We start from the raw sequence: 19,232 nt of genomic DNA, 5'->3' as shown, positions 1-19,232 counted from the left end.
TAGGGCGAACCGACGACGCAGCGTATGTATTTAGTCCAGCCATTAGGGCACGGTTTGACATACGGGAGTACTAGCAGAGGTACCGGGGGCTTCGAGCCTACGGCGTATTTAATAATAATATATTTTCTCTGCTAGCCTCCCCGTGAACACCATCGTAGCCATTATCTCGTTATTCGTATCACCGTCTGATCGTCTTCTGTCTACATGTCATAATGTCGTGTTAGATGACTGTCTGCCTAACTATTCCCACTTGCGCCACTCCTTTTGGATTCGTTCGATCTCCTCATCCACCCACTCTGCGCCTAAGACCTCTCTATCGAGTCCGGAAAGCCGCATGGAGACTTCATGCTCCTTGGCCCTCCGCTCTTGAATCCTACTCTCAAAGTATCGTAAATCGTTCCGCCTTGAAGCTCTATAAAACACGTCGCGCATCCTTTGCGAGTACAATTGACAAGCTGCTATTGGCAGGTGTTGAGGTTCGTGATAAAAATTGCCGGGCACGCCAGAATCGCAACGTTGCAGCAGCGGGTACACCACCTCGAAAAAGCATTCCTCGCAGACAGTGACGTCGGGCAGAGACCTCATCATGTACCAACGACCATCGCGCACCGGACGGGCGTTCCAGCATTCACGAATCGCGGATCGGCCACGTATCTTCTCAGCTAGGGCGGTGATATCAGGCGCCGAATTGGTGGACAGAGCATTATCTGATATAGTCTCCATGTCATCAAAATAACGGACAAATCTTTTCCGTGCTCCTCCACCGTGTCCCTCTTGATGCATATCGCAAATGCCCCTTGTGGATTCCGCCGGGGAGTCTAGAGGCACAAAGACTCCTGACAAGTTTGGGAGTAATACCTCAATGGTTTTGGCGCAATGGTGACAGATATTGAAGTTTCGAACGGGTCGCTGCGACACGGGGTCCCGAATTGTGTACCATATGCGGTATGCTTCCCGTGGACCCGTACAAGGCTGGTTCGCCGCACTCACATTGGCAATTCCCAGAAGCAAACGTAGGTCGGGTTGGTTGTATTTATGTGTCAACAACCATGCTATGTGATACCACTGCGATGTGCCGAAATCGCACTTGAGCGGTCGCTCGCGCGGTCGGAATGGTGCCGGCACGAAGTGATGTTTGAACTTGGTGTTTTGGAACGCAGACTGGTAACAGGATGGGCATATGTTGAAGTTATTGCAGCGAGGCAGAGTAAGCCAGTCGACATGGCCGGCTTCTTCTCTGGTTCTCGGACAGTCTGGAAGATCCGGCAGTTCCCCCTTGTTGGCGTCTTCGGAATACCTTCTGTAAGATGTTATGGGCTGCTCGAAGCGACTCGCAGCCTCGACAAGATCGAACCGCGACGGTTGCCACTCCACGATTGGAGGCGTTGACGAGTGTGTTGACGTCGGCGACCGTGAGTCGGACCGCGAAATAGCGGTTGGACGCCCCTTGGGAGGTGGTGGTACATTTGACCGACGACAATCAACAGTGTTATTACCGTCTGTCGCGACAGTAGAAGCGGCGGCAGCAGCTACAGAAGCCGCCGCCGCCGCCGCAGTAATGACAGGAAACGACATGGAAGCCGGAGTGTTAATGGCCGACCTGGCAGTAGATGCACGAGACAAATGCCGCTCGTGGGTCTCCTCGTCAGAGTTTGGGTATCGCATAGACTCTTTGTTGGGTGGAAATGTAGCGCTGCGTGGACTTGGTGCAAAGTCTCTTTCCCATAAGCCACTTTGTGACACTCTGGGCGATTCGAGGGGAGATGACGTCTTGGATCTTCGTCCTCCGTCTGGCCTAGATTCTGTCGGTGTTGCCAGGTAGCCATTGTGTTTATCATGAATAACAGACTTGCGTCGTCGACGAATATCACCTCGTTGCTGTGGTTCTTCTCCACTCGAGTATCGATTGTCATCATAGGGCGGTGAATCCCGTTTGCTTCGGAAACTCGACGAGCGTGGCCGCATTGATTCTCGCTCTAAGCGAGGATAGGGCGGGGATGAGGGCTTGCCATCCCGCCTGGACGAAGGCATATCGACGTACGGGCGTCCGTTTTCATAACCTTCGTTCGAAGTTCGTCGCGTGTTCCTGGGTACTGGTACTTCATAAGCAGAATGCCTCTTGGTCATTACTGGACTCGTAGAAGGCTGTTGTTGTTCCCTTTCAGCTGCTCTCCGCTGATTTGGCAGACTCCTATGATCGTACTGTGGTTCTTCTCGACTTGCCCGGGTTCGACCCGGGGAAACCGGCATGGACGCGCCATTGTAATCCCAATACGCCCGGTCGCGCCCTTTAGTCGAGTGTTTGATGACGTCTGGGGATAGCAGCGACTCGTCGCCTAGGTTTCTGGTGCCGCGGCGAGGCGAGAAGTAGTCGTCTTTGGACTGCCTAGTGCCGGTGGCAGATTCAGCCCGCTGGATATCTCGTGGTCTATCGTTCTGTCGGTCGTCGGGACCAAGATTCGTGATAATGGTGGGTAGTTCTTCCAGCCTGCTCCGTCGTCTCTCCCGCTCTCGACCTGGTCGCTTCTCCCGAGCATTGAGGTCACGCTTGCGCTTCTCCTCCTCCTCCTCGGGTGTTAGTATTACATATTTGCGGCACGTGTTGGCCTCATACGACGACCTCCGTTCAAGACTGGGTTCCCTGTCGGTTGAGGTCTTCTTGGTGCTCTGCTTATCAACCTTCCTCCCCGTATCCGCTGATTCATCCGAGGAGTCGGACGAATTGTGCACAAGAACAAAGCGGCGTTCGGGGTTATGCTCGTGGACCTCTAGAATCACGGGATTCTGATCGATATCCCCGCGGTTCTGTGGCTGTTCTTCAGATAAAACCGAGACGACCGACCCATGCTCCTTCGCCAGAGACTCGACTTCGTCCTCCACCATTGGCGGCGGGAGGTGAATTCGGGGCCTGGTTCCATAGTGAAAAGGTTTGGACGAGGTCCTGGGAATGATCCTGTCGTTGTACGAATAGGATGATGTGGCTATCGGGGAGTTGAAGCTATATTGCACGCATGTCTCAGCAAACGAACAGGCTGATTACCCCACTGGCTCTTGGAGTGGGGGAAGATGGTGAGCGAAATAAGCAACTTACAACCTGGAATCGGGACTCTTGGCCCTCCAGTACCCATTTTGCAATAGAGTGTCGATGCTGGACGTTTCAACCATATTCGCGGCTATTGTTCAAAAACAACGGCTTCTTAGGACATCGTATCTGGGCATAGACGATCTGCGGGCGGTGCAGTTTCCAAGGCCCAGTGCGGCACAGCCTTGCTCCCGTAGCCGAATCTCCTCGGCTTCCGCTTCACCACTTTCGTAGTGGTAATAGATAGTGTCGTGCCGATGAGGGATAGTACACGACGAAGTTGCAGGGTGACTGTACAAGTCAATGAGAGTGATCGACGTGGTTTGATTGTTCTGGGCAACCTTTGTCGTTGGGGTCCACTGGAGGCCGGAGACCTTTTGGCTTTGGAGGATGGTGGGATTGACCTGGGAGGCCTTTGAGAGAAGTTGCCCAGCTGAGGAGGATTCAGCCCCGAGGCTATGAGCTTAATATGTGACAACTAAAAGCTCACCTTCGGTCACAAAACCAGCAACCTCTCAAAACTCTTGTTGACTGGTCGGACTGGCTGGCAGACCGGCGCCCAGAGATGGGCCACACCAAAATGCACTTGCGTGTACGTCGAGCTGCAGGCCAGTCGGCGCTAACCACGCCTGATGATGAGAAAGGCGAAAAAAGGTCGTGTGTCTGAGGGGCAACCATGCAGGCGGCGGCCCAGGATCAACGGTTCACCAAGTGGAATAATATGGGATAGCGTGAAATCCGGTGCAATAAGCAAGGATTAATATGGGCATAGCCGAATTTCACTTCATAGTACGCTTAGTTCGGCGGCGTATTTAGACAAGTGCGAGTGGAGTCGCGCAAATCGAGGACATGGGTAGTCTGGCAATTCATGGTCAATTGTCTGTTAATCTGTCTCGACTTCAACCGAGTTTGTTATTATAGAGAAATTGGAACAACGCAAAACAACCCAACCTGCGTTGCAATCAACAACGCTCTCTTCCTGCCGATGCCTCCTTCTGTACGCCTTGAGCGGCCACATCCGGGCGTCCCAAGGACAGGGGCATCAGCCGCCGCTGTGGTCTCATGAACATGCCAGAATATTCCAGATGTCTTCAGAGATGGTGGCTGGAGTTAATCTGGATAGGACGGTCGGTTACGGGTAGCTACAGCTTTCTACTGCTACAACATGAGACCGACTGCTAGTCGATGAGGCGTTTGCCAAGTTGCCTTGACAAGTCCGCCTACTTGAGACGTGATCAGCCCGGCCAGCCAAATAGAACAAAATACCGAAAAGGGCGGTGGCTCGCATTTGATGAGCGTTGCGCCGTTCCCCAGGCTTGTGCTAGCTGGGGGTAGGGGCGACCGTTGTAGCGCCGCATGCGAAACCACGTATCGAACCTGTGTCATCGAATGAAATGTCTGTCATAGTATATCTGCACAACGTCTTCACTGGATCGACTACAATTACCGGTAACAGCTACTTGCAGGTGTTGCCATCTGCGGCTTGAAGTCATGTCAATGCCTGGCGAGAACTAAACCGCGGCTTACAGAAACGCAAGGCACCCAGAAGCCTCCCTTGCGGCGGAACTTATTGTATTGCGTGTAATCTAACTACATTGACTGCGCCATGCTTTTCTTGAACACCCATATTCCTGGTTTCTTGGGTACGCGGGGGAGAGGCGCGTCAAATCCTTTCGCCTACAGAAGCCGGGTGTCACAGGTACGACCCATCCTAAGTATAGCGGCCTGTAGCGTGCTTCCTCGTGGCCGCCGCAGTTTTTTTGGTACCCAAAGTTGTACAAGCCTAACGAACGCATAGCAGCGGCCGCGGATGCGTTCCCGCAGCGGCTGCAAATGAGATGACCGAATGCTAGAAGATCGTCAGCGCAACGCCGTGCATATGTGAAGAATATCGCGACTTCCATATTCGTTGAGATGCCTTTGCGGCCTTCGGAAGCTCCCCAAGGCTGAAAAGATAGATCCCCAATATACAATAAGATGATGATGGCATGATTTTGTTGCGTCCTGACATGAGCTATCCGCTGGGGAAACACTAGGCATCCGAGGATGTCGTCGGAAGATAACTCGCAGCAGCGCCACCGCCCCACGGCGAGTGCGAGGCATGAGAAATAAGACCCGTCAGATCGGGGATGACCTCTCAAAGCCGCGTAACCCAAACCTCGAGGCGAAGACGGCCAATCCAGCCAGGCCAACGGCCAAAATACCCAGACCCTGAAGGGGCTGGGCAATGACTCCCCTGAGAATCAAGACCCCACTGACAGCGGCAAAGATGATCGGATTTCCTATCCACGTGTTGTGCCGGAACCTCGTTCCGTTCGGCTGATGCTTGTCGGCTCGGCGTAGGACGAGTATGCCTAGGACGGACATGAGGAAGAAGAAATACTCCGCCATCCCTAAATTGTTCATTTCATTAGCGCGCGGTGTAGAAGGCAACCAGAAGGCGTTCAGGGGATGTGCCACCTATGAATGTAACCAGCCCGTTGAACGAGCCTACCATGACATAGACGGAGGCCATGAGGCCGTTAAGAAGCAGGGCGAAGCTGAAGGTGTCGCGTGAGTCAGACGAGATCTGGCGTTACTTTGTAGATCGAGGGACATAGGCCGAGGACATAAGTCTTTTTTTCCCACGCGGAACTCACATTGGCACTGACCGCTGCCAGCGTAATGTCTGAGTCATCTGCGCCAGCGCTGCAACGGGAACTCGAAACAACCACGGCAGGTTCTGGTCCAAGTACGCGGCCTCCTCGTGGGCGGTACTGCAATGTAAGTTTGCGAGAATGGCGGGAAAGTAGTTCCTGTGAGAAGCCGCGACTAACAGCTTTGCGGTAGCAAACACGTTGGAATTGAGAGACCCCATTGCGCTTAAAGATACCACGATGGAGAAAACCAGTCCGCCCCATTCTGTCGAGCAAATTGGTAGGTTAGAAAGTGCGTCTCGAGATTCCACCAGGAGTCAAACGCAACGTCACTCACGGCCAATAGTTCGTCTCCCGAAATCCTATATATCTCAGTCAGCTGTCCTCATTCTTTGCAGATCATGTGTCCATGACCGAAACAACTCACCACAGCTACGGTTGTACTTTCCCTCATGACTTCCAAGGGCAAGCAAATATAGAAAGCGGCATTCATCAAAAAGAAACCAAAGATGACGATGGCCATAGAACCATTTATCACCTATAGAGTTTAGTGTTAGTCTTCTGACCCTTGCGAGCTATACTGCAAAGTTCCAAGACACTGCCAATAACTAAAAGGGGCAGTTCCGTCTCTCTAAGGTGTTCACTCACAGGCCCGAGATCCTTTTCAGGATCTTTCATATCCCCAAGTACGAAGCCTAGCCCGTGAAGAAGACGGTCAGCAACCATTCCGTAATCACCCGCTCTGTAACAAAGCACAAGAGGGAACCCATGACTTTGGACTTTGGTGACAGCATACCCACAGTCTCCCACCCGCCATAGCAAAACAGCGCTCCAAACAGCGCCGTGCCAAAATTGCCCATCCATTGCCACGCGTCCCACTCTGGCTGCTCAGGCTGTGCTCCGAACCATCCACTGTCCGAAGCAGGAACACCTTCTCCGTAGCCAGCCGTGTACACGATCAAGCCCAGAAGTACGATAGCTCCCAGCGCACTCAGCTTGAGCAACAAGAACACATTAGCAACCTTAGCGCCCGCCGTAGCCCCCATGCAGTTGACCAACGTCAGCGTAACAATGCAACCCACCGCAACGCACTTCAACAGCCACGGCGCCGCAGGCTCAGAAGGCCAGACAGCCTGCATTAGGTACTGGGCAAAAATTGTAGAAATCACCGCGTTAGCAGCAGGCTTCGCGATAGCCACCCAAGTCCACGTGAATAAGAACCCCATGAAGTTTCCGTAGCAGATACGCAGGTACTCCTGGATGCCGCCGTTAGAGGGAATACGCAGTCCCAGCTCGATGAAGGAACTTGCTCCTGTCCAGACGAGCAGTCCGCCTATGATCCAGACCAACAGGCCGAAGCCTGGAGTCATGACGTGCTGGCTTATCTGCGTGGGGACTGAGAAGATGCCGCTTCCGATCTGGAGGCTAATGACGAGGGCTAGGCCGTTCAGCCGGGTGAGGCTAGGGCCAGAGCCGGGGCCTCTGCTGCGCCCTTCGTTGAGCTGGTGATGGTGGTCGGCGCCGCCGTCCTCCGAGCCTCGGGCGGACACCAAGTTGTCATCATCTGAGCCGAGGAGGAGTGAGTCAGTGTCCAATGGCAGGAAGTCGTGCGGGCGCTTGGGGGCTGGAAGTCCGGGGCTAGCGGGCATCGGAACGGTCCGCTACAGGGTAGACGGTAAGTTGGATGCACAGCAAACACGTACGATGACTTGTTTCCCAATCAGGATGAAGGTTTTGTGTGGCTTTGAAATACACATCTGTCGTCTTCACATGGAAAAGGGGCCTTATCCGAACGAGGGTCGGTGTCCATGTCCATCCATCCCTGGCAGCTGGGATTTACTGGGATCAGAGTCATTTTTCGTGGTCCCATGTTCGGGCGTCACGGCAACGGGGCAAGTGTTGATGCATGGCAATTCCAACATGGTTTTCAATATGGTTGCTTCGTATGAAGAAGCTGTGCAATGACCGACATACCAGGCTAAATGATCTGATCAAGGTGTTTCTATCCCTTCATCACAGTGGAATTCACCGTGACCTGTGCTACATCCGCGGGAAACGCCGCTCATTTTGTCCTCGGCTTGGGCTCAGGTTTTATTTCGGGTGTGTTGGGAGAAGATTGCCCATCTTCCAATAGACAAATGGGCAGACCAGCGCATCATGCATACCGTATGCAAGGGATGTCAAGCTGTTATTTGCTCGTTTGCTGAAGTTCTAGACTGCGTTCTTGAATACCTTGCTTCGAAGTCCCGGTAACAAAGGTATCAATCCAGACAAGTTGTGACATGTACTCGAGTCAGTGCATATCTTGAGTATTTCGTACATATGGTGATTCTGTGAGTTACACCTGTTTTTTTTTATCGCAAAGAGCCGTATCAAAGGGTATCCAGTCTCTTTAATTGACCCAGTGTTACCCTCAACCAACCAAGTACTGCTCAATGTCCTTGTCCTCCTCGTCTTCTTGAAGATCTGCCAATCTCTGTTCCTCGGCGTCAAGCAGCTTCTTCACGAACTGACGTTGCCGTTTCCGCGCCTTTCCACCCCAATTCGTGGCCGTCGCTGCCCCTTCTGCAACCTCTTCGTCGTCGCTATCTTCGGGTATGTCGATCTGGCCACGCAGATGATTTGGTTGAATCTCGGCTCGCGCTGCCTCGTCTGCTTCGTGTTCCTTCTCGAGTTGCGCCTGTTGCCGCGTTGTGGCATGCTTCAGAACGTAAGGGCGGATGAGCAAATCTGCAGGCGTCCAAGTTAGAATCCAAAGCGTACGACATAGCCTAAGCTCTCTCAGCCGGGATTTTGCTCTCGAGGCAGGCCGCGACCAGCATAACGACTCGGGGTTGCTCACAGGCGCCGACCACAGTCACAAGACGAATCCACTGTTTTAGCGACACCGATGAGAAAGACTCGCCGAGATTATTGGTAAATCGCGAGCCAGCCATAGTCAAAAGGCCGAAAAGTTGCTGAAGCGAGTCCCCCAGATGGGACAACAAGTCCATTAATTCAGCCATTGCGACGAAGTTATGTTCAAACGCGCTATTGCTACAGGACGGACGAGTAAAAAGGTGTCGTCGGACAGGTGCGGAGGACCAAGGGTTGTTGAAGTATGAAGTACTGTTCTCGTGTTTAGCAATGCGCTGTTTGTTAGGCCGAAGAAAGCGAATGTCACTCAGATTGCTCAGAAGTCGAACTTTTGCGCAGTGACAAGAGAGAATTCAGAACTTTTCGATAGCTCCTGCTGCGCGTTAATCGTGAACGTTGTCCTAGCCAAGATAGGCTCGCGCAAAAAGACGCACAGGGGTCCTAGACTACTGCCGAGTGCCCCACTTTCAGTCAACACGACCAGACGCGCTCGGATTGATGCGCGCTTGTAAGTTGCCAACTCAACCTCAAGTGCCTTCTTACGCAACATATGGTTCGCCATCAGCCATGGCAGACGAACCTGATGAGGATGTGCGCGAGGTCAGTCAAGCAAAAATGAACAAACCAGCAACAAAGTCCTAAAATTCATCACAGCGTCTCAGGGCTGCACTTTGGTTCGCAGTCGGCAAGATGGTTGACGAAGAGTCTCTGAGAAGAAACAGAAATGTTACTCCCCAGTTCATTGGCGCATTGATGGAAATGGTGTGGACACATATAGGTATGGATATTGTGCCATGATGAGGACTTGAGTTGTACTCAAGCACTAACCACCTCTAGAGAGCGTCGCAATGGACCTCGAGAGCTTCAGTCGCCACGCTGGACGGTCGACAATAACCACCGATGATGTCTTGCTCCTCGCAAGACGAAACCAAGATTTACATGGTATTATCAAGGACTTTGTCGACAAGGAGAAAGCGGCCAAGGCGAAGGGGAAGTCAAAGAAATGAGTCGCCGAAACGCATTCTCGCTAAGAATGAACGACCATCTTCAAGTCATCTACCTGTTTTTTTCTTCATCTCTGGGGCATGCTAAGGTAATTCATCGCCACCCTCAAAGCTCACAGCCCGGGCATTCACAACCAACTCCACTGGCCCTTCCGACCAAATCGGAAGAGTAACCTTTCTATGGGGTTTTCCGGATTACGTAGCCGAAACGACACCTTTTCTCATCAAAGACCCCAGCTTTACGACGAGTTCTGATCTTGGCGACATACTGTCATCGGTTCAGTTAGAAATTTATCGTCTTGGGATGCGCGGTGCGGAGTGGAATGAGTGTGACCTGACAATGAGTTGTGATGCGACCACCCTTTCCATGATGACCGGAGGCGGCATGAGTGAATTCAGTGAATTCGACATGAGTTATGAGATATGATCAATGAGATGATGGATCGATGCACGGAAGACTGGACTGTTAGCCACTGTCTTGAATTAGGGGTTCAAGGAGGGGTGTACCGCTGAGCCACTAAAGGTGGTGGTTGTCTTGTCTGAGCGTCTTGAAGAGCTGATATATCAGAGGGCAGCAGTCTGTACTACATATTAACAGATTAACAGATCAATCAGCTTCAGACGACCGCATACAGCTGAGTTATTTTGTTAGACACTACCAGACAGGGGGATGAAAGCTGTCTGAGCTAGCATTAGGAAGAGGATTTCATGTACAGGAATGCCTTGCGTAGATCTTGGATCATGAACTCCCGCCAGGTACGGAGCTAGACCGCACAATTTCATCCCGGCTAATCCGAGGTTGAAGTCAAACGGTGCCATTCCCACGAACGATGCGATCGACAGCTTGGCCTGCTTGTTCGATCGATCAATAATTGAGCTCTGACGCGGTAACACCGCTACACCCGTCCAGGCATGCAGATGGTTAGCGGATAAGATACCCCATATTAAGAGACTCCAAATTGTGTGACAAATCTGAGTGCTCAAGCACCGTTGCACTCAAAGGTGTCATTCTCCTTCCCAGCATTGAGTGGAAGACTAGGTATTACAGGGATTGTAGTGTAATACGCTAACAATTTGCATGGCCGAGAGAGGTAGTGTATTCAGCTGCACAACTGTGGCTGCCACATGAAGAGGCCCACTATAGTAGCCTTAATCCCTGGCACTGAGGTCATCAGAGGTCGAAGCAAGGACCCCTAGAGGGGCAACTGGGGCTGTGGAGGGGCGATCTACTTGTGCCGGGCAACCGACATTCGTCATAGGCACGAATTGGTATGCGACTTTCCCAGGGCCAGACCCAGAAAGCGAGCTAAATCCGGAAGTCGACGTCAAATCATCGATGTATGCTTTGCTAAAGCTCAGACCTGGATCTCCCGATCATTCGATCAGCACTCTTTTCGGTTCCCCCAAAAACGCTGCTACGCATCAACAACATCAACATCATCAACATCTCATCGTTCTTGCTCATCCAAGAACCTCGTCTCTTCATCGAACCCATCAAATCATACGCTTTCGACCCATAACAATTGAATGGCCAGAATGGGTTCCAAGTCCGGCATCGCTCTGAAGCTCCTCCAATGGTTTATCCGTGGCGTACAGTTCTGCTGCGCGGCTGTGGTCCTCGCCCTCTTCAGCTACTTTCTGGCCACGCTGCACAACCATGAACTCAGCATCCCAACGTGGATCCGTGCAGTTGAAGGTATCTCTGGCGTGGCGGTCGTATACACCCTTACCGGTCTCCTCCTGCTGTGCTGTTTGGCCGGCCATCCATTTACTTCGTTTGTGGCCATAGTCCTCGACATCGCCTTCGCCGGTGCTTTCATCTACGTCGCCATTGCCAACAAGGGAGGTGCTGGCTCTTGCAAGGGCACTGTCACTACTCCTTTTGGAACCGGTGATGCGAATGAAGCGCCCACGGGATCAGATGGCTTCACACAGCTGCCGAGCTATAGACAAGCTTGCCAGCTAGAGACCGCCTGCTTTGCCGTTTCTCTCATCGCAATGTGAGCTGTCCTCGCGCCGAATTCTTATTTCGGGACTAATGTGGTACCAGTTTTTTCTTCTTCTTCTCCATCCTCGTAGAAATCGTACTAGTCCGCCACCGCCGCAAGGAAGCAAGATTCGGCCCCAGTCCTGCCAACAACTACACGTCTGGCTATGGCGGCCGCAAAGGCAAGTTTCTAGGCCTATTTAAGCGTCGTGGTACAACAGCCACCGAGAACCCTAACGCCCTGCCGTTGCACACCACCCCCGACCAAGTCCGCCCCAGCTACGGCACCGAGACGACGGCTGTGGGTCCTGAGCCCACCACGTACAACAAGTACGGAGATACTGGTTTCCAGCATAATGGCTCAACGGCATATCCCGAGACTGCTCTCACTGGCAACACATACACAGCTGCCGGCGGACGCTACTAGGTCTACTCCACTCAGCCGCCGCTGTACGACATATGATCAAGGACTTAATTAGGGGGCAAAAAGAAGGAAGATACCACTCGCATGGCGCAAGATGTAAATGGATTTTACACAAATCGAGAATCACGCATCAAACAACACACACAAATATTATATGGCAACGTGTTTATAAATAATTGTAATCAACCTACATAATAACTACAACAGGTGCATTCCTGACTACATCACATACCGGCGCTGATTTTAGTCACCGTCGATATAGCAACTAGAGACTCGTGTCACTCGCATAGCGAATGTAACGTATGGATAAACTGCAAGCCGTGCCCGTTGGTGTTACGTAAGAACGATCATCTGCGGTGTGTTCGTGGTGGTTAATGGGCTCACTTGACTAGTCTGCAGCCGTGTTAGAGAGATTGGGCCAATGTTTGTATTTCTGCATGCGGTTTAGGTTTTGTGAGGTTGTCAATGTGGTAATAACCACCCTACTAAGGCACGTCTTGCATATTTTGGTCATGTTCAACCGTTATTTCCAGATTTGTATAGAATAACCACGTTCTTGGATGGAATGGAGTTAGCGTCACACAAGATAGTGTCGGGATATTTGTTTCGCGTGTATCATTCTTACTACTCAGGGGATAACATGTGATGCGCGAAGATTGATATACGTTTCCTAGACGCTACAACCGGGTACTATTAGAACTCAATCAACACTCGCCACTGCTTTAGAGTTGTCCAAATTGTTGAACCTTGTACCTGCAGTGAGAATTTTGGACTTCCTGCCAAGTTCACTTAGTTGAAGCTTCAGTAATAACCGGGTACGTTGCTCTTCACTACAGGAATATCTGCTTTCCCCAAATCTCAAGCCTATGTATCAATCGACAGGATATATGACCCTACTCAACTTTATAAATTTAGTCTAAGCATGTCGCTAAAGGGAACAACCCTAGGTTTGATCCGGAGCACATCGTGCAATATCTGAGCTCTTATTTTGGTTCTGTAGAACCCGTGCAACGATGTCGAGACGATTGTTCAGTAGTTTGAGTCTTCCTGGCTGCCTGTCAAAAAGATGACCGATTTCCGTTCATGTTACTGCCAGGTTGCTGCCATGTACAAAACGAGAGAACCTAGCCCTTACGATTTCCTGGGTTCGAGCTCTTCATGCGATGTCATGTCAGGTTCCGACGCAGGGCTCATACGCAGACTTGATGCGTATCTCGACCTCACGCAACTGGCCATTTTAGACTAGCCACTTTAACGAAGCCTCCTGATCTATACACTCAACGTGCCCTTCGTACTGGGGACTTCACCCTCTTTACCTTCTACTCTGCTCGTAGCTAAGCGAATGGCTATAGCGAGCGCCTTGAACGCGCTCTCGGCACGATGATGGTCATTAAACCCACGAATGCAGTCGACATGCATTGTGACGCGCGACGCCTGCGCAAACGATTGCATGCAGTGAGGGATCATCTCACAGCTAAGATCGCCAACCTTTTCTCGCTTAAGCCCAAGCTCAATCACGCTATAAGGCCTGTTCGAGAGGTCGACCACGGCGCGGCTAAGGGCCTCGTCGAGCGGGGCGTATGCGGATCCGAAGCGGGCGAGACCCGTTGCAGAGCCCAGGGCTTGCGCGAAGGCATAGCCGAGGGCTATACAGCAATCCTCGGCGGTGTGATGGTCATCGACTGCGAGTGTTCGTTAGCCGTGACGTTGTTGCTTGCTTGCTGAGGTGTGGTGGGGGTATACTGTGAAGGTCGCCTTTGCATGCTAATGCCAGACTCCAGCCTGCGTGTTTTGCAAGTGCGTGCAGCATATGGTCAAGGAATCCGATCCCCGTATTGACGCTTATGGATTGCGATTTGCTCGCCTGGCTTGCGTGTGCTTCAACATGGGAAATCAAGCGAGGATCTGTCTCCGGGGGGAACTTGCCGCCGTCGAGGTTTATGGCCAGTTGGATCTTAGTTTCATTGGTGTCGCGGGCGAAGGCTGCCCAGCGCGGGCTAACTGTGTCGGAACCCATGATCGATTGTGAAAGTGACAATTGGGGCAATCGAGCTCGCTGCTGTTTGAAAATTTGGGGACTCGGTAAATTATTCAGCTTCGAATTTGAAGATTGTGATGTTTAGAAAGAAATATCAAGTTACCGCCGATTGGAGGCTTTGGAGGAGGGGGCGCTAATGAAAAGCTGCAGGGGATAACCCCACCTGTGTCTGCAACTGCTGCTCAAGGTCCCGTATCGATAAGAAAAGAGAACCCAAAAATTTCATAACAGAGCAATTGGTTCATTTTCTAATCTCGACGCCAATCATTCGAACTACGACAAAACAAAATGGCGCCCTCAAGGACTAGCACGGTGAAGAACAAGCATGCGGCAAACAAGTCTGGTATCAAAGGTAGCAAGCTGTCAAAAGCGGGACCTCAGGATGGAATCGTCCAAAAGAAGCGAAAGGGCCCTCCGCCAACGGCGAAGGGGACCCGGCCAGCTGGCGTGCTGAAGAAGAAAAAGAAGAAGGTCTACTCAGAGAAAGAATTGGGCATTCCGCAACTGAATATGGTCACACCCGTTGGTGTAGAGAAACCAAAGGGGAAGAAGAAGGGCAAGGTGTTTGTGGACGACCGAGTAAGCATTGCTCCAAATCTGCGCGCATCTTCCTTGATGTTGGAACTGACGCTGAACCTATCCGTAGGAGAGTATGAACACAATTCTTGCCATCGTACAAGCCGACAAGGAGGGTGAAATTGAGTCCAAGATGATTAAAGCACGCCAGATGGAGGAGATTCGAGAAGCGAGGCGGGTCGAGGCTGAAGCAAAGGACCAGGAGAGGAAGGCAAAGTTCGACGACACGAAGGACTCCCTACGGAAAAAGCGCAGCCGCAGTCGATTGCCCGGAGTAGAGGTTGACGGTGTTAAGGACGAGGTCGCAACGGGGTCCAATGCATTGAAAGCGAAGAAGAAGCGCGTCTCGTTCGCCTAAGGGAGACCGCGTGAGTTGTCAAAAGCATTGGGAGGAGTTTGGCGTTACTCGTTTTCGAGATTCTAGGAACCTGAGAGACCTTGCGTGTACTCGAGCCTGCTACATTCGGCGGCTTGACTATGGAGATACCCTGCAAGATACATCGCTGGTTTTCACTCGGGACTTGTCTTGTTTGACTTGAAGTCTCCAGTGCTGATTAGGACTCTTTCCGAAGTACCAGTCAAGCTGGAATGGTGGGAACTTGCCTAATGGGAACTTGCCTAATGGGAACTTGCCTAATGGGAACCATAGCATCATTACCGATAGCCTCATAGGCTGGAAGCAAAACCACAGCCGCCTTACATTATAACTGGCGTGTGAGCAAACCCTACAACATACCTTGAGATGCGTTGGGGTTGGAGGATTGATATCTTGTCGAAGCTTGGTATTTGACTAATACAATAAAATGAAACTTGTCAAACGATGAAGGCTCGTGTCAAAAACTTTTCCACTGTGCCAACTCTCTCTGTGTTGCAAGTTGTAGCCACTCTTATTACCAACTAATTTCTGCGGTACCCATGCTACTTGAAACTGGGTACCATTTCATGCATGAATTGAACCTCGACCGATTTAATAAGTGCAGAGCTCAGGTCAATCCAGACTAGTTACAACGGGGCTGCGAGTAGTCTTCTCAAGGCTAAGCGGCACCGCAGCGATAATATGCTGTAAATTCCAAAGAACCCCAAGCTGGCGACTAACAGAGGGTAATGAGAGTATTTATAGGATATTCTGCACATTAATTGTTAGCGCGGGCCGTAGACGAGCGTCGGAAGACATCCGGTAGTAGGATCGTAAATAGATTAACATGGGGAGTAAATTGGTCGGCCAGCGACTAAGCGCCTCGCGACCCCAAATAAGGTCGATTATTGCCGATGTTTTTGGCAACAACTACAATTCTAAAAGGTCAACTCTTGGAATGAGGGGTGAGGTCACATCTTGAGGCAATGGCCACTCAGAGCTGATCTGAGTTCATCAAATGCATCTCATTTCGTCGCTGATCATGACGCACATCTGAAAAGATTCGGTGATATTCGCAATGCCAATTCGGGCGATATCCAACGGGAGACATGCCAGCCGTAAATGAGGAGCAGCGATCGTGGCCCACTTGCGCCGAGCTTGGCCTTATAAGTTGTCGTCTTCACGAGCACCCATGCCGAGATGACCATGTTGCGGTGCCAGATGCCAGCCAAAGTGGGAAACGTAAGCAATGCAGGCATGGGTTGAGCATGGGTTGATGGCATTCCATCTTGGACATCGCATGTTGGCAGCAAACGAATTTTCCAATTTTTCCTTCTACAAGTCCGTGTCTGCTGCAGTAGTCAAACTTGAGACGCAGGCCGTAGATGAAGAATACGAACTTCCAAATCGCAACAGCCAGCAAACAGCCGCGATGCCACTTGACCCAGGCTGAACCAGACCACGGAGGAGCGAACCGTCAGCCCACAGCCACCATGCGACTATCCTGTCCGTACGAGTACCTATTACATCTCCTCCACCAAGTTGTTATGACCTTATCGTCTGAATCTTGGCTTTTCTTCCGCTTCCATCAACGACGATGCTAGTATAAGTAGGTCTTGCAGGAATGAATGGCATGACTTGTTTTTTTCCTTTTTTTTCCCCCAAGGATCGCCATTGAAAAGGAATAGGATGGCAGAGTGACCGTGCCCTTGCTGCCATCTCAAATATCCGGCGCTGTAACGCCAAACCGGGCCAAACAAGGTCGTTTGCTCAGATGCACCCTTGGTTGGCGGCCAAGGGCGGTTGGTCAGGGTTGGTTGGGTCCAAGGATTGGACTGGGAGCCCCTGTGAGGTTAAGCATCATTGGCCAAAGCGTGAGAGGAAGCGAGATTGTTTCCTCGTTGCGCTGCGTAAGTTGGCAACCCTCGTTGTGGTGGATGGCGGGCTGTTCCACAGTCAGAGGGTGCTCATTTTAATTAAATTCGGGATCGCTCGTCCACATATTATCAACCCGGTCGCGCGCTCTGCAGCTCGCAAGAGCTTTTGATTTCCCCATTCTCTCTTCTCGACGACCGTGGATGATTTGTGAGGTGGATTTCCCGGTTCTCCGCGCCCCTACAATGAAGGCCCGATGAGAGAGAGAGTGAGAGAAAGACAAGACCGACCCGACAACGACGATACAACAGAACAAGCCCAGCGCAGCACAACACGCGAGCGAGAGAGAGGAGTCTAGTACCCTTTTAATGATAATGGAATTATCCGAACGATCGACAAAAACCACCTAGCGTCATTCATTCATTTATTCATTCACTCCTCCAGGGAGTTTTAGTTTCCACGCCGCGTTGGCAGCGATCCAGTACACTCATTACAGCACTCTCGTATCCATCTTTCACCGCCACGCGCGATGACCCAATCAGTCTTGGGGTCTTCACTCCTTCAGACCCAGGACGTCCACTCTCCCAATTATTCACACGGTCGCAGCAGTGAAGACAGTCACCACCACAATCACCACAATCACCACAATCACATTCGTTCTCACAACAAATTCCACAACAGGCGGCATGACGAGTATGATTCTTCCGTGGTCCAGGTGATTCAGACCATTTCCATCGTACAGGTTATCGATTCTTCCGGTGCCACTGTCGATGTCCACACACTTTCGCAACCAACAACCACGGCCCTCGCTGATACCGCAGTAGTCGATGTCTCAATTTTGAACGAGCTGGGCACTACTGCAGGAACCAGCGACGATGTCACCAGCCTGTATTCCGCACTACTCCCAACGACAGCATCATCGCCAGTAGAGTCTGTACCGCTCTCTATGTCGTCTTCAACTCCCAGTGTGGCCACTTCTGCTATAGTTACTCCTGCGCCTTCTTCACCTGATCCATCCGTTTTCCCTTCAGTGGGTAGTGGTATCAGCAATTCAACACAAGGTTCGTTAGTATCAGGCCTTTTGATGCCGCAATATCAAGCTAAATGGTTACAGTTACACCTTCGTCACTCCTTAGCAACGGCACAGTTATTTCATCTACGACATCTTCAACTGCGAACCTGACAACATCTGTACTTCCTAATTCGTCTGGTACAGTTATATTCAACTCCACATTTACAACAACCCTTGAGCCGTCTGGGTCTTTATCTTCAACTATCACAGCATCATCGTCATTGCCGACTACATTTTTCTCTGGGACAGCAACTTCTACAGGAGGTAACGATGGCGGGTTTGCAGGTGGTGCAACTGACGGCGCGACGGGAACGGTCTCCCCCTCCAGCACTTCCACTGCCGGCAGCGGCTCAGGGTCTTCATCTAGTGATACCTCGACGGCCACCATTGCCGGAAGCGTTTTGGGTGCGGTGGCTGGTGTCGCCTTTATTCTTGTCCTTGCTCTCATGGCTTTGAGGTGGAAGAAGCGTCAGAACGCGTTGAGACTCAGCAGTGGCGAGAATAGCGCGCGTGGTGGCTTCCTCAGTGGTACAGGGGGGGCGGCAGCGGCAGCAGCAGCGGCAGCGGGAAGGCCATCTACGGCAAGGTCTCGTGGTATGAGCGGTACCATGGTCGAACGACGGTCAGTCCCATTTGCTGTTCCCGCAGCTCTGGCCACTTTAACGGCCGGCTACAAACGATTCTCGGGCCGAACCACGGCATCTTCAATCGAAGGGAATGAGAAGGGCTTCCAGAAGGTTGCTGGAAGGAAACTCCCGTCCGTTCTGCAACACGGTGGTGATGGCTACTCGGAACCGTCGCCACCCCCACACGACAGCATTTCGAGTGAGCAGTCATTTTATAGGGATTCCCAAGGCTTCTTTGGCGGTCCCGAAATGCCAAGACTAGCTGTGGGCTCTCCGATGCGACCGGAAAGCGGCGTTCCCATCTTTCACCCGGGACCGGCCAAGACGCCCGTCACAGAGCAGGCACGTTTCAGCCCAACGTTATCGCCTCCTCAGCGGGACCCTCTTGGCCGCTCCCGCCCTTCTATGGACGGATCCAGTCGATCTCACGGCTCTGGTTCGAGATTTACTGAAGAGATATGATGAGCGACTTGGATCTCATTTATATATCTGTTTTTCTATTTTTACATTTTCATGATACCGCTTGGCACCTTGTATGAGATGTCAATATGCCCCAGCATCGGATTGGCGTTTAATGTTTGAATAAGGAGGGAAGCGTCATGAGAAAAGGGGAAGAAGAGAAGGCTGAGACGAGGCTGGCTCGGCCTCATTGTCATCTGAAATAGGTGAAAGATTCTTGTACATAGGATTCGCACCCTCGG

At 51.6% G+C, this 19,232-nt stretch overlaps 9 protein-coding genes across 9 annotated transcripts; 4 read left to right on the top strand and 5 right to left on the bottom strand.

Moving 5' to 3' along the window:
* Positions 1-240: 240 nt before the first annotated feature.
* On the bottom strand, positions 241-3,165 carry BCR38DRAFT_479760 (uncharacterized protein; the record flags this gene model as incomplete). The annotated part of the gene is made up of 2 exons (XM_040863196.1): positions 241-2,998; positions 3,092-3,165. The coding sequence occupies 2 exons, from the start codon at positions 3,163-3,165 to the stop codon at positions 241-243; spliced, it is 2,832 nt and encodes a 943-aa protein (XP_040720839.1).
* Positions 3,166-4,583: 1,418 nt separating this feature from the next.
* On the bottom strand, positions 4,584-5,382 carry BCR38DRAFT_6426 (uncharacterized protein). Its single transcript, XM_040865534.1, has 2 exons — positions 4,981-5,382; positions 4,584-4,931 (listed from the first exon to the last, which is right to left on the bottom strand). The coding sequence occupies exons 1-2, from the start codon at positions 5,183-5,185 to the stop codon at positions 4,669-4,671; spliced, it is 468 nt and encodes a 155-aa protein (XP_040720838.1). The 5' UTR covers positions 5,186-5,382; the 3' UTR covers positions 4,584-4,668.
* BCR38DRAFT_329121 (large neutral amino acids transporter small subunit 1) lies at positions 5,201-7,367 on the bottom strand (the record flags this gene model as incomplete). Its single annotated transcript, XM_040854855.1, has 7 exons — positions 5,201-5,475; positions 5,543-5,622; positions 5,722-5,983; positions 6,056-6,080; positions 6,146-6,256; positions 6,367-6,413; positions 6,515-7,367. The coding sequence occupies 7 exons, from the start codon at positions 7,365-7,367 to the stop codon at positions 5,201-5,203; spliced, it is 1,653 nt and encodes a 550-aa protein (XP_040720837.1).
* A 428-nt stretch (positions 7,368-7,795) lies between these two features.
* On the bottom strand, positions 7,796-8,998 carry BCR38DRAFT_416276 (protein trafficking Pga2). Its single transcript, XM_040859091.1, has 2 exons — positions 8,561-8,998; positions 7,796-8,448 (listed from the first exon to the last, which is right to left on the bottom strand). The coding sequence occupies exons 1-2, from the start codon at positions 8,721-8,723 to the stop codon at positions 8,132-8,134; spliced, it is 480 nt and encodes a 159-aa protein (XP_040720836.1). The 5' UTR covers positions 8,724-8,998; the 3' UTR covers positions 7,796-8,131.
* A 143-nt stretch (positions 8,999-9,141) lies between these two features.
* On the top strand, positions 9,142-9,581 carry BCR38DRAFT_330645 (kinetochore component CENP-S-domain-containing protein; the record flags this gene model as incomplete). The annotated part of the gene is made up of 3 exons (XM_040854985.1): positions 9,142-9,174; positions 9,229-9,352; positions 9,412-9,581. The coding sequence occupies 3 exons, from the start codon at positions 9,142-9,144 to the stop codon at positions 9,579-9,581; spliced, it is 327 nt and encodes a 108-aa protein (XP_040720835.1).
* A 1,533-nt stretch (positions 9,582-11,114) lies between these two features.
* Positions 11,115-11,920, top strand: BCR38DRAFT_316078 (uncharacterized protein; the record flags this gene model as incomplete). The annotated part of the gene is made up of 2 exons (XM_040854702.1): positions 11,115-11,578; positions 11,629-11,920. Coding segments are annotated over 2 exons (756 nt in total), but the record flags the coding sequence as incomplete, so codon positions are not given.
* Positions 11,921-13,258: 1,338 nt separating this feature from the next.
* BCR38DRAFT_453837 (imidazoleglycerol-phosphate dehydratase) lies at positions 13,259-14,006 on the bottom strand (the record flags this gene model as incomplete). The annotated part of the gene is made up of 2 exons (XM_040861639.1): positions 13,259-13,671; positions 13,733-14,006. The coding sequence occupies 2 exons, from the start codon at positions 14,004-14,006 to the stop codon at positions 13,259-13,261; spliced, it is 687 nt and encodes a 228-aa protein (XP_040720833.1).
* Positions 14,007-14,262: 256 nt separating this feature from the next.
* BCR38DRAFT_416266 (uncharacterized protein) lies at positions 14,263-15,424 on the top strand. The gene is made up of 2 exons (XM_040859090.1): positions 14,263-14,606; positions 14,674-15,424. Exons 1-2 carry the CDS (start codon positions 14,316-14,318, stop codon positions 14,959-14,961), a joined length of 579 nt encoding a protein of 192 aa, XP_040720832.1. The 5' UTR covers positions 14,263-14,315; the 3' UTR covers positions 14,962-15,424.
* A 1,938-nt stretch (positions 15,425-17,362) lies between these two features.
* On the top strand, positions 17,363-18,993 carry BCR38DRAFT_404350 (uncharacterized protein; the record flags this gene model as incomplete). The annotated part of the gene is made up of 2 exons (XM_040857839.1): positions 17,363-17,894; positions 17,948-18,993. The coding sequence occupies 2 exons, from the start codon at positions 17,363-17,365 to the stop codon at positions 18,991-18,993; spliced, it is 1,578 nt and encodes a 525-aa protein (XP_040720831.1).
* Positions 18,994-19,232: the final 239 nt, after the last annotated feature.

This window comes from Pseudomassariella vexata (genome assembly GCF_002105095.1).
Source record: "Pseudomassariella vexata strain CBS 129021 chromosome Unknown BCR38scaffold_1, whole genome shotgun sequence".
Classification (NCBI taxonomy): domain Eukaryota; kingdom Fungi; phylum Ascomycota; class Sordariomycetes; order Amphisphaeriales; family Pseudomassariaceae; genus Pseudomassariella; species Pseudomassariella vexata.
The sequence above is the reverse complement of the archived record's forward strand: the minus strand, read 5'-3'. Positions and strand labels throughout refer to the sequence as shown.